The 12663-nt window shown below is 30.6% G+C and overlaps 1 protein-coding gene across 1 annotated transcript; it reads right to left on the bottom strand.

The window, feature by feature from the left end:
* Positions 1-2745: 2745 nt before the first annotated feature.
* Positions 2746-9413, bottom strand: LOC127100559 (alcohol-forming fatty acyl-CoA reductase). The gene is made up of 10 exons (XM_051037786.1): positions 9181-9413; positions 8982-9085; positions 7608-7810; positions 7422-7522; positions 6670-6862; positions 4539-4700; positions 4260-4341; positions 3907-4176; positions 3298-3425; positions 2746-3091 (listed from the first exon to the last, which is right to left on the bottom strand). The coding sequence occupies exons 1-10, from the start codon at positions 9257-9259 to the stop codon at positions 2938-2940; spliced, it is 1476 nt and encodes a 491-aa protein (XP_050893743.1). The 5' UTR covers positions 9260-9413; the 3' UTR covers positions 2746-2937.
* Positions 9414-12663: the final 3250 nt, after the last annotated feature.

Here is a 12663-nt window from a genome sequence, read left to right as displayed (position 1 = left end):
ACAGAGAAAAATCAAAATAAAATCTCTTAAGGGAAAACTTGTAGTTTCAAGTGAATCAGAATCAAATGATGAAGTAGATGTCCTTGACATTGTGCCCTCTTCCAAAAAGAAGATTGGATTAAAAAGGTTGCCTATGAATACTCCTGCTGCTCCTTTGGACAATGTGTCATTTCACTCTAAAGAAAGTGTTAAAAAGGGAGATTTGTACGCCAAAGAAGAGTTGATTTAGAAAAGGAGATGAGTAAAGATACTCTTGACTGTCAAGAAATATGGGATTTACTAAAGAAAGTTGGTTTGATGAAAACTGTGACATACATTGGTTCATGCTATGAGAAGCTTGTCCATGAATTTATTCTTAATCTGTCAAGTGAATGCAATAAGGAAAGGAGCAGAGAATTCTACAAAGTATATGTTAGAGGATGTTGTGTGAAGTTCTCACCTAAATTCATCAATGCATATCTAGGGAGAAGAAAATCTGCAGAATTTGATAGTGTTCCCTCTCTGGACAAAGTGGCTAGAGAAGTCACAATTAATCAAATCCAGTAGTGGCCAAAGAAGAGCTTGCATTCATTAAGTCTGTGTGTGAAGTATGTTGTGCTAAATAGAATGGGTTCATCAAATTAAGTTCCCACCAACAATAGCTTAAGCATCAAACTTGTCTTGGCCAAGCTTATTTTTCAAATTGGAACAAAGTCCAATTTGAATTTTGGGAAACATGTTTTTGGTTAGACAATGAAACATTTTGAGTCTTATGAAGTAAAACTTCTCATTTCCTTCCCATGTTTGATAATTGGAATCATATTGCAGCAACATCCCAAAATATTGCATGCAAATGAAATCAAAAACAGAAATTCAAGCTCACTGACTTTAGACTATAAATTATTTGTTGGACCACATGTTGCAGATACTAAGGTGCCAAGAAGTCATAGTCATGCTGCTAGTGGAAGTTACTCTTCTGGTTCCAAAGCCACAAAAGATGAGGTTCTGCATGAACTAATGGAAGTGCCAAGGACTCTTTAATAAACAATCACTTCAAATACCACCGGAAAGAATAAGATGGATGATTTAGTCAAACTATTGTCAAATGAGGAGGAAGGAGAATGAGAATTTGAAGCGATGGAGGACAAATTTGAAGAGTAAGTTATTTCTTAATGTCAACTAGGATATGTCAGACATCTGGTATGACACGTGAAATATGATGAAGCTGGATGTTGTTTAAACTGAAGGATAAAGAAATATAAGCAATGGGGGCTTGAATTGAGATTCTAGATTTAAAACTTTTTGCAACCAAAGAACTCATACAAGAAAGATAAGACAAAGATAAACAACACAAGTTTTTTATCCTGGTTTGCCGTTACAAAAGCTACGTCCAGTCCACCCACTTGATTCATTTTCCTTCTCAATATCGACTTAATCCAATATTATACTGAAAGATAACCTGTCTAAGACTTCTTGAGAATTCTGACTATAACCTAATCTCTCAAGGAATTAATATTCAAAGAATAACTGTCAATGACTTCTTGAGAATTATAACTATACATAAGTCCCTCAAGGAAAATCAATTGTTAAATAAGATATTTGTATTTACAAAGATGCTTATTACTATGTAGAATAGACACAATGAAATTCAGGAATTACACTTAAGAATATTTGAAATGAAGCTCAAAGTGTTTCTTCTATTTTCTCTTTCATGAAGATGATTTGCGCGAAAGTTTTTTATATATTTTTGTTATTCATCATTCCACAATTCCTTTGACCCCTCTTTATAGAAGAAAAAATCATATCGTTAGAGGATAGAATTGAAAACTTCTTCAATAGTACACCACAGTTGTAGAGTATGTATGTTCAATCGTAAATCAAGGGTATAGGAGAGAAAATATTTTATAGTCGTTTACAATACATTCCTTTTGATTTGAAGCTTAACTTATATTATTCACAAAGACTATTTCATCCATTCTATCACTCTAAAATATTGGCTTTGCATACGAGAGATTTAAAGCATGTTTAGAGTTCAGAGCCTTGAGAATAGACTACAGAGTCTAATGAGAATGAGACTTGAATGAATCAGAGTGCATCTGAGATGTCTACTTCAAAATCGTTGAGTGGTGAAACCAGAGTTGACAATAATCTTTAGAACTCTTTAAGTGATCACTTTTGTTCATATTTAGATGATGTCCAAGGTTCATAATCTCTTATATCCAGAGTTTCTCTATGACCAAAGTTTAGAGTCTGATTTGATCAATTTTGTCCAACGTCTTGCCTTGTTAAGACTTGCTCTAATCAAGAGCTGGCTTATTAAGATTTGTCTTTACTCAGCTTCTGACTTGTTCAGATTATGCATTACCTAGCTTCTAGTTGGTTCATAGTCTGCACACTCAATAAACTATCAAGGAAAAAATTGTTTTTTTTATATTTTTTTATCATCAAAACTTAAGGATAGTTGCAGAACCAAATTTGAATAGTATTAACATTTTTTGTATTTGTGTCATTCTTGAGTTGAGGTCATCCAAATCTTTTGTTTATGGTTCCAATTTTATTGAATGCCTCTAAGTAGAGTTCATTATAGTAGATAATTTCCGGTCCTATGTATTTATTATCAATGGTGGTCGAATCTCATTCATGTAATCTCTAATCCATTTAAAAAAAAAGGAACTTGTACTGAAAGTTTGAATTTATTGTGATGTTACATATCGTTGTTGAATGAACATGTATCCCTTGTACAAGTTTGTTTTTAGAAAACAATACTATAGTAGAAAGAAGTAACATAATATGATATTGGATAATACAAATAAGCAACAAATAAATAACACAACTGTAATGTAACTATTCCAGCACAAATTTGAGCTTAAAAATTACATGTTTCACCAAACATATCTTAAAGATGTATATATAGATATATAATATTATTATATATGTATCTCATCACTTTACTTAGTATCACTTGAAAATATATTTAGCCACACAAGGGAGGTGAATGTTCAAGAAATAATCATTCCAATTGATGACTTTGGGATCAAAGTAAAACAAATCTGTCTCCACTTCACGTTCTCTTGCTGCTATTCTCAACTTCTCTGTGTTCATGTCATCGAATCTGCATGTCAAAAAGATTCTTTTGTTAAGCGCGTAAGTTATATGCGAGTGAGGACTAACTCAACGCTACAAATCTGATTAAGAGTGATAATGTAATGTAACATGTTTGGAAGTTGCGTGTAACCGCGGTTACAACTTCATCGGCCATATTTTATCGCGATATATTGAAATATTCATTAAGATTATAGTAAATCGGATAAAACTTACACGCCCTTGAAGAATAAGTAAGGCTTGTAAAGGTCGACCAAGCGATTCACAATTTGAATCTTCCTTTTGAGATCAAGATATGTCCCTTGGAAATACTGACAAAATGCAGTATTAGCTAGTTCAAGTCCCTGTCAAATGGAAAAGCTACTTGTTAGTGACCATGGTATAAACTTGCGAAACCTAAATTGAGGCCGCAATTAGGGGTACAAACAGGCATGTCCGTCCTATAAAAGTTTGAAAAAAATGGAACTGGATGCAAATCTAAAACCTTATCCAGTCTCAAATAAAAATGAGGGAGGGGCAGACGGACGGGTCTGATAGACCCGAAACCTGAAGTATAAAGATCGTAAAAATTCATATTAATGTCTACGTCTATAAAAAAAATGGCGGAGCAGAGCGGACATGATAGAGAGTACATGATAGAGAGTGTAGACCTAAAATCTTAATTCAACTCGCAAAAACATATTGGACCTGATTTATTCCACGAATAAACAATTTGAGCTTATCAACTACACTTTCCCATGATTTGCAGGGTCGCCGATTAACCGAGACCGTAATTTAAAGTCATGTTAGCGATTATAAACAAATCGAAAAAAGGTAGAAATTAACCTTTAACATAAGAATGTAGCGAATGAACATGAATCTTCTGAAGCTATCCATGTTATTAAACACAGTAACTTTGCCAACTTTAACATCCTTTCCATCTTTGTTAATCAACGGTTTCGCAGTGAAATGTCGAAATCCAAACTCTTGAAGATCACTATATATAAGAGGTTTTCTAACAGAGGAACCAACATGATATATACTTTCACAATTAGAATGATTTGCATGAGCAACAATGGCAACAAGCATTGCATTCACCACCATGTCAGCTGGAATCTGATTATTAAAACAGGATTAGAAAAAAAATTAATGAATAAATAAATAAATTATGATTAAGGATGAATAATTAAGAACTTTACCACATCAACAATTGCATTAAGGTCTCCAAGGAAGCATGTTAATTTTCCTTTGCCATAAGCTAAGGCTAAACTATCGATCGTCCTGTGGTTAACAAAAACACCGGTAATAAAATGAAGTACAAACTATGAAACACGGACATCAGAAACACAAGACACTGACACTCTGACGCGTCGTTAAACCTAATGTTAATGTCTGTTTCAGACATCAACACTGACATATACACATCTTTTTTTCAGGTGCATGTGTGCTTCAAAATGAGATTAGGTTTGAAAATTTACCTTACACCTTCAGACCAACCAGGGAAAGGTTCTTTGAATGTACTTGTGACAATGGCAGGACGAAGAATAACAACTGACAAATTTCCTTTCAACTGTCCCACAAGCATTTCTCCCATAGCCTTTGTGAATACATATGTGTTTGGCCATCCATATAACTTTGCCCTGATTTAAGTAAATTATTTCTTTTGATTAACCAACCGAACTCGTATTTTAAAATTGAGATTAAATTATATAAATATTTATTACGATTAAATCGTGATAAAATAGATTTTTTATTTATTTTATTATAATTAAAATTTACACTAATTTAAAAAAAAAATCTTCAAAACTTTAAGACCACCTTATAAATAACTCAATTTTAAAATCTTTTTAAATATTGTTTTTGAGTTTATTATGAATATTGGTATTGAATATGTATAAATTTGTATAATCATTGCAATAATTGATTATAAATTTATGTAGAAGCTAGATGTTGGTCATGTTTGGTGAGAATAAATTCAAAATATTTAATATAGCAAAGGCAATGCATGTGTCGATTAATTACCTACTTCTCTTATGTTACTAATAACTCAATCTACAAAATATAGTAGTAGCTATCCAACATTAATGGAGTTAAACCAAGCTATAATAGTGTTTCAAGAAAAAACGAATTTATAGATATTAAAGTTAACATTTTTTCAAATCCTAATAATACTATGAAACCAATATTACATTTTTGGTTCTAATGTATTTTATAGATATAAATTAAAGTTAACATTTTTTTCAAATCCTTAATAATACTATGAAGCCAACATTACATTTTTGGTTCTAATGTATTTTTTAAGTGTTAGATTTGATTTGATTATATTATTGCTCATGTCTCTATATATTTTTATTTAAATATTTAGGTATAAGTAATCATCAATTCCTTTAATTTAATATGATATTTTATTTTAATTCTTTAATTAAAAAATGTTATTAGTCCCTTAACTTCATTTGTGTTATTTCATTTGATCCTTTCCGTCAAAAAAAAACATTTAACTTCTAATGATGTAGCTTGATAGTAAGATCATTGGTACAAATCTGATCAACCTATGTAATTAAAAACTAACACATTATTTAAACTACAGAATTTTCGGATGTTAAAAAGAAAACTTCTGCAATTTAAATAATGTACAAGTTTTAACCACATATATTTATTCAGATTTATACCAATAGACTTGTTGTCACGATCATTGAATTTTATGTTTTTTTTGTCAAAAATTGACTTAAGAGATTAAATTAAATAACAAAAGAAAAGATAAGAGACTAATTTATAAGTTTTTTTATTAAATAATTAAAATAAAAGTTAAGATAAGAGACTAAAACATATATATTAAATTAAGTTGTATAATAATAAATGATGTTCATCCCACTTGCCAAATTTCTAGGTCACTCTGTTTACTTTTCTAAGGAAAATGTCTGATTAATGTGCCATTCGTTTTAATTATATTAAACCAAAGTCCCACATATTTATGTAGATCCTAAATAAAAATCATTATGCAATATTTAGTGGTTTGCAATGGCATTTATTTCCTTTATCATGTCACATACAAAGGAAACAATTTAAAGATAAACACGTGGATCATAAAAGATTCAAGTGTATGTCTAACTAATAAATAGGTCATAATTAATTATAGAGATTAATTGTTATGTATTGTCGGTGTAAAAAAATTTACACTATCAATGCATCACAATCATCTGTTTGTATTACTTTTTAAATTGTTAAAATAAAAGTCAAACATTTTAAATAAATCAATCATTGTGATTAACATATTGTGTAAAAAATCTTTACATTGTCAGTGAATATCAATTAAATTCTTAATTATATGGGTTTAATGGTGATGCATTAACAGTGTAAAATAGTTTTACACTGTCATCCAATAAAAATATATCATTTTACCATATTATATCAGTATTTTAAAATTTTTAGTTTGATTTGACAGAATGCATGGTCGTCATTCGTTCAGTGTATCATCCCTTTTCTATAATTATATTATACATATAGCCAAGAAAATAGGTCAGTCATATATATTTTTAAATGATAAATTTTAACGAATAAATATAAATATTAATTAAATTAAAAAGATAATTAAATTAATATTTGACAAACCTGCTAAGACCCAAATTCTTCATGGCTATTTTAATTTCAGCCTCTTTAGCTCCCATCTGTTGTAGCTCACTCAATTTGTCTCTCACTATTCTTTCTTCAGCATCAATGTCTAATCCAGTCACACCATTTAATGACTGGCCCATATGATATGGTGCCTCTAATATAAGCCCTTCTCCCTCTCCACATACATAGGCTGAAATTAATTATTCAAGTGAAAAATTATTATAAAACAACTTTCTTTTTTTAAATCCGATATCCAATCATAACACTGATTAATTCGAAGAGAATCGATCTTATTGTCTATTTGTAAGGATCATCTACTTGTACGAGGTCCATTTATGAACTGCCTCAACCTCAACTAGATATATCAAAACAGACCCGACCAGTTTACATGCTCATTTTACCCTTATTTGTTGCATATTGAATAAATGTCTTAGGCACGCGTCATCTCATCTAATAGGTCTGGTCTATTTTTTGGTCACTAACATTAACAAAAATTATTATGATTTTTAATTTTAAGGTGTAAAGGTCGTTCTTTCTTCATTTTTTTCGTAAAGCAGACAAAAATTTTAGATTTGCATATTTAATTACAGATGTCCTACTCTGTCCTATTTTTTTTATAGATTTTTAAATAGTAGGGTGTTTGTCTGTCAATCCTAATCTAAATACAAAAACTAATAAGGTTTAAACATGAGATAAAACATTCACCAACACATTAATTGTTTTTACTAACTTATGGGATTGATACTAACCTGTTGATACATGCACAAGAACCTTGAGTTTACCACATTTTTTGGCAAAGTTGATAACATACTTAGCTCCAAGTGTATTTAGACCCAAAGATAAATCATATCTGTAAAAGGGTGAAATCACAAAGTGAAAAATAAAATTATAATTTGGAAAAATAATATATAAAAAGTCTATAGTGTTTTATATACCTTTCATCAAAGTTGGTATTTGCAGCTAAGTTAATTATAACATCCGTTTGATTGTAAATTTCTTCCTTTAGAATAGAATCTTCTAAACCCAAGTTTTCAAGAGAAATATCACCAGGAACCAGAGTCAACTTTTCCGAAAGAAATGTAGAAAAATTTGCACCCATATTTTCCTTTAGCAATTTAAACAACTCTTTCCCAATTATCTACACACAAAATTCACATTTATAGTTAGCTTCGAGTTTAGTTAATTATCATGATTTATATGACATGTATGATGAGAAAATAAATGTGTTAGACCACCATCAATGATTGAAAAAAATAATAATACTTAGTTATTTATTATAAAGTGATTTTGATAATTAATTTTTATAAATTTAATTAAAGATATATTTGATAGAATAATTAAAAAATTTAAAAAACTTAAATAACATTTATATTTAAGACAGGTTTTATTTACGATGAGATTTTTAAATAAATTTTAAATAAATATAGAGAGTAACAATCTTATCAAATTAATTTTATTAAAATAAATAATTGTGATGTTTCGTATTCGAACATACTTAATTTCATTTCAATTAAATATTATAACTATCAATAAAATAAATTTAACTAATAAATTATCTACATTTCTATCACACACCTAAATTATTTGAGAAACTTCATAAATGAACATTATATATCACCGTTCTTTTAGATGAGTTTATAAATCAACTCATATAATGAATTCTTAACCTAACTTTTAAACTCTCTCATGACATATACAAATCAATATTATATAATGCGCCCAAAATGAAATGAAATGGAAATTTTAGAGAAAAAAAATAAAGCAGATTTTTTTAATAGAAAATTTAAGACAAACTTTTGTTAGGAAATGGAAAATAAATATTTTACTAAGTCTAATAAATATACTCTCTAATCTTTAGTATAAAAGTATTTTTGAAGTTTATTTAATAATTAATATATTTAAACTATTATATAAATTTATATTAGTTATTTGGAGAAGTAAAACACTTTAAAAATATGGATAGCATAAAGACATGATAAATGTCATGATCAAGCTTTAAAAAGATACTCCATTCATGCAAAAATGACAAAGACAAAGATGTTTGATATCGATATTGTTCTTTGTCATGTTTATGATAAAAAATTAATTATAGTTTATTTTCAGATGACTTTAATTAATATTGCAACATCCGTATTAACAGAAATCTCTGAAAGTCTTTATGGGACCGCTGATATTTAAAACTTTGTTACTATTACATGCAGTCTACAAACATGTCTCAAAATTCAAACAAAAGAGAAAATGAAAGAAAAGTACAAAACAATATTTGTGATAATTAATTTCTCCATAAATATGTGTTTCAAAACTTGTACCTCATTCTGAAAGCGGTGAGTTGCAGATTTTGTATCTTGAGCTCTTAAAAGAAGATAAACCTTCTTAACATTTGGTTGAACTCTCAATATCTTCTCCAACAAAACTGTAGTGAAAAACCAAACATAAGTACAATAAATCATTGTACAATTTTTAAGGTACAAGAAACATAGAAAGAAAAGGGATAAAAAAGGAACATACTTTTAGCAAGAAACCCAGTAGCACCTGTGATTAAAATACTCTTGTCTTGAAGAAAATTGAGGACACTTCCAACCTCCATTGTAGTTGCAAAACAAATAAAATTAGTGTGTGAAGAAAAAATTAAACAGGGATTTATATTTATAGAGAAGAAATATAAAAACCGACACAAAAGAGTGGGTGAAGTTTAAGCCCATTTGTCCATTTTATATAAAGCAGAAAATAAGGAATTATGAGAAAGAGTGTACGCAACTAGATTAGTATCTTAGGTACAATGAAGTAATTGCGTTAATAATTTGTATTCCTAATTTATAACCTGTGTTTTGTTGTTGTTCAGAAAATTAAGTCAATAAAAATATAAAATGTACTGTTAGAGTTTTTTTGCTGTTATTAATGTAAGTGTGTTGGAAGAAACATCATTGTTTGGTTCTGAAATTTGAAAACTGTGTTTGCCATATATCTGTTCATCAAGCTGTTACTGTACAGGAGTTCTCACCTATGGTCAGTCAACTGATATTTAATATGAACATAGGTGAATATTGATCGTCAACATATATATATATATATATATATATATATATATATATATATATATCAATTTTGATCTATTTATTTTTATTTTTTTTAGTTTTTGTTGGTTGTACTTCAGATTCATTTCATTTTCATTTAGAGTTTGGATTAGAATTTTATTTATTAGGTTCTGATAGTATATAAACCAAATTCAATTTGAGTTGTAACAAACTCTTCACTGTAAATGTTCTTTTTTCAATTAGAAAAAAAGTTAGTTATAGATTTGTTTTCTCTCTCTTTCATCGTCTTCTTCATCTTCAACTTTGTGCTCCCACAATTGGTATCTAGAGTTTCCATTCAGATTCAGATCGGGAAACACGAGTGTATGTGAGGCGTGTGCGATTCATTTCATTTCTGAAATTCACAACGAATTGAAGTTTGAAATCGAAATAGAATCACATTTTTTGATTCTGAGGGATTGGGAAACACGAGTGTTAGTGAGATTTGAGTGAATTTGCAAAAGAGCAAAGATGAACGGCAAAACGGTAGCTTGAACACAATGGTTCGAGTCTTTGATGGAAAAATCGGAGTCGGTGGATGATTCAGATGCGTGTGTTGTTTGACGCTCAAGATGTTCTTGATCTCATCAATGACGACGAATGCAACTGAAGCACAAAGAAACATGCATAGAGAAATGAGGAAGAAGGATCATAAGGCTTTGTTTTATATCCATCAGTGTGTGGATATGAATGTGTTTGAGAAGATCGTTGATTCAACAACGGTGAACGGGCTATGGTGGTGATGCATCAGTGAAGAGGTCGAAGCTTTAGTCTCTACATAAGCATTATTAGAATCTCAACATGAAGAACAATGAAAAGGTACCTGATTACATCTCCATAGTGATTCTGATCACAAATAAGATGAAATCTTGTGGAGAGACCCTCTCTGAACAACTAATCATTGAAAGGTATTGAGATCACTTATTCCTCAGTTTGATTACATTATTGTAGCAATTGAACAGTCTAAGGACCTTAGCACCATTAGAATTGAAGAGTTGCAGAGTAGTCTAGACGCACAAGACTTGCGCATGACTGAGAGAAACTCTGAAAGAGAGGTAGAACAGGCTTTGAAAGCATCTTCTGGTAAGAAGAATCAGAAGCAATCTTAGTCAGAGGCCAAAAAGAGACATGGTGGTGGTTATAAGAAGTCTAAAGTCTCCAACTCTGATGAGAAGAAACATCATAAGGGAAAGGAGAAGTTTGACAAGAAGATTGGTTAATGCTACTGTTGTAAGAAGTTTGACCACTTTGCTGCTGACTATTGGTCAAACAAGAAAAGGAAATCAGAATAAGCAAACATAGCCATAGGAGAGTTTGATGATGAATATGTGCTAATGATGGCTTTTGAATCTGATGGTGATATTTGTTAGACTGGTGGTATATGCACACTAGCTGCTTAAATCACCTAATTGAAAACAAACAATGGTTGATTAATTTTGACTCTAGAAATAGGATAAAGATCAGATATGTTGATGATAAGTATCTGAATGCTGAAGGAATGGGAAATGTCAAGGTCAGAGTGAAGAATGGAAAAATTGTTCTAATCAAGGATGTTTGATATATTCTTGGCATGAAAAGCAATCTGATAAGTGTAAGTCATCTAATTGAGAAAGATTTATCAGTTACTATGAAGGACAATATCTTAGAGTTATATGATTCTGATCAAAAGCTGATTATGCAATCTGAAGAGGGAAAAAACACAACATTCAAGGTGAATGTAGAAACAGCTAAAACTAAATGTCTTAGTGTTGAAGGTGCTTAAGGTGACAGTGAGTTGTGGCATCTTAACTTCATAAACTTAGGGAATCTAACTTCTAAGAAGTTGTTATATGGCATTCCTATGATTGTGAAGCCTGATACGTCATGTGAGATATGCATGAAAGGCAGGCAACCTAGATGGCCATTTGCATCAGAAGTGGCTCCAAGAGCAAAACATGCTTTAGGAGTAGTGCATTCTAATGTATGTGGACCATATGAAGTATCTTCACTTAGAGGAAATAAGTACTTTGTGTCATTTGTGTATGAGTTCACAAGAATGACATGGGTAGCACTATTCAAGTTTAAGCATGAGGTGTTTGTTGAGTTTCAGAAGTTCAAGGTGAAGGCTGAAAAATAAAGAGGTCAGAAGATGGAAATTCTCATAACTAGTGGTAGAGATGACTACGACTTTATAGAGTTCAAGAAATATTATGAGGAAAATGGAATTGAGAAATAGGTTACTTCTCCATAGACTACTTAACATAATGGTCTTGTTGAAAAAAGAAACATTATTTTTCTTTATATGACAAAGATCATGTTGAAAGAGAAGAAGCTCCCTCATAACTTGTGGGGAGAATATGTTGCCATTGTAGCATATATGCTCAACAGATGTCCAACCAAGAAGATGAAGGAAGTTATTCCTTTTAAGAAGTGGACTAGAGATAAGAAAAGTGTGATCCATCTTAAGATATTTGGTTTTATTTGTTATAAACATGTCCTAGATGCTAAGAGAAAGAAGTTGGATGACATAATCAAAGTCATGTTGTTTGTAGGGTACCAAAGTACATGTGCTTGTAAGCTTTACTATCTTGTCACCAATAAAGTTGAATTCAGCATAAATTTCACTATGAAAGAATCAGAAGCATGGGATTGGAACAAGTCTCAATCCAACTCTTGTGCAATGTTAACACCTGAGTTAACTTTTGAAGATATTTCAAACTCTGAAGGAGAATCTTTCTCTGAAGGAGATTCTTCCTATGAAGGCAAGTCTGAGTATGAAGGTGACTTTGATGCTGAAGTAGAGTCTGAAGGTGACTCTGATGTTGAAGTATAGTCTGAAGGTGAATCTGAGTCTAAAGGCAGGTCTGACTTGAAGGTGAATCTGATTCTGATCCAAATTTTGATGATGATTCAGACTCTTGTGATAATCATGCCTCTG

This window comes from Lathyrus oleraceus, chromosome 7 (genome assembly GCF_024323335.1).
Source record: "Lathyrus oleraceus cultivar Zhongwan6 chromosome 7, CAAS_Psat_ZW6_1.0, whole genome shotgun sequence".
Classification (NCBI taxonomy): Eukaryota; Viridiplantae; Streptophyta; class Magnoliopsida; order Fabales; family Fabaceae; genus Lathyrus; species Lathyrus oleraceus.
Note: the sequence above shows the minus strand (reverse complement) of the source record. Positions and strands in the feature narration are given on the sequence as shown.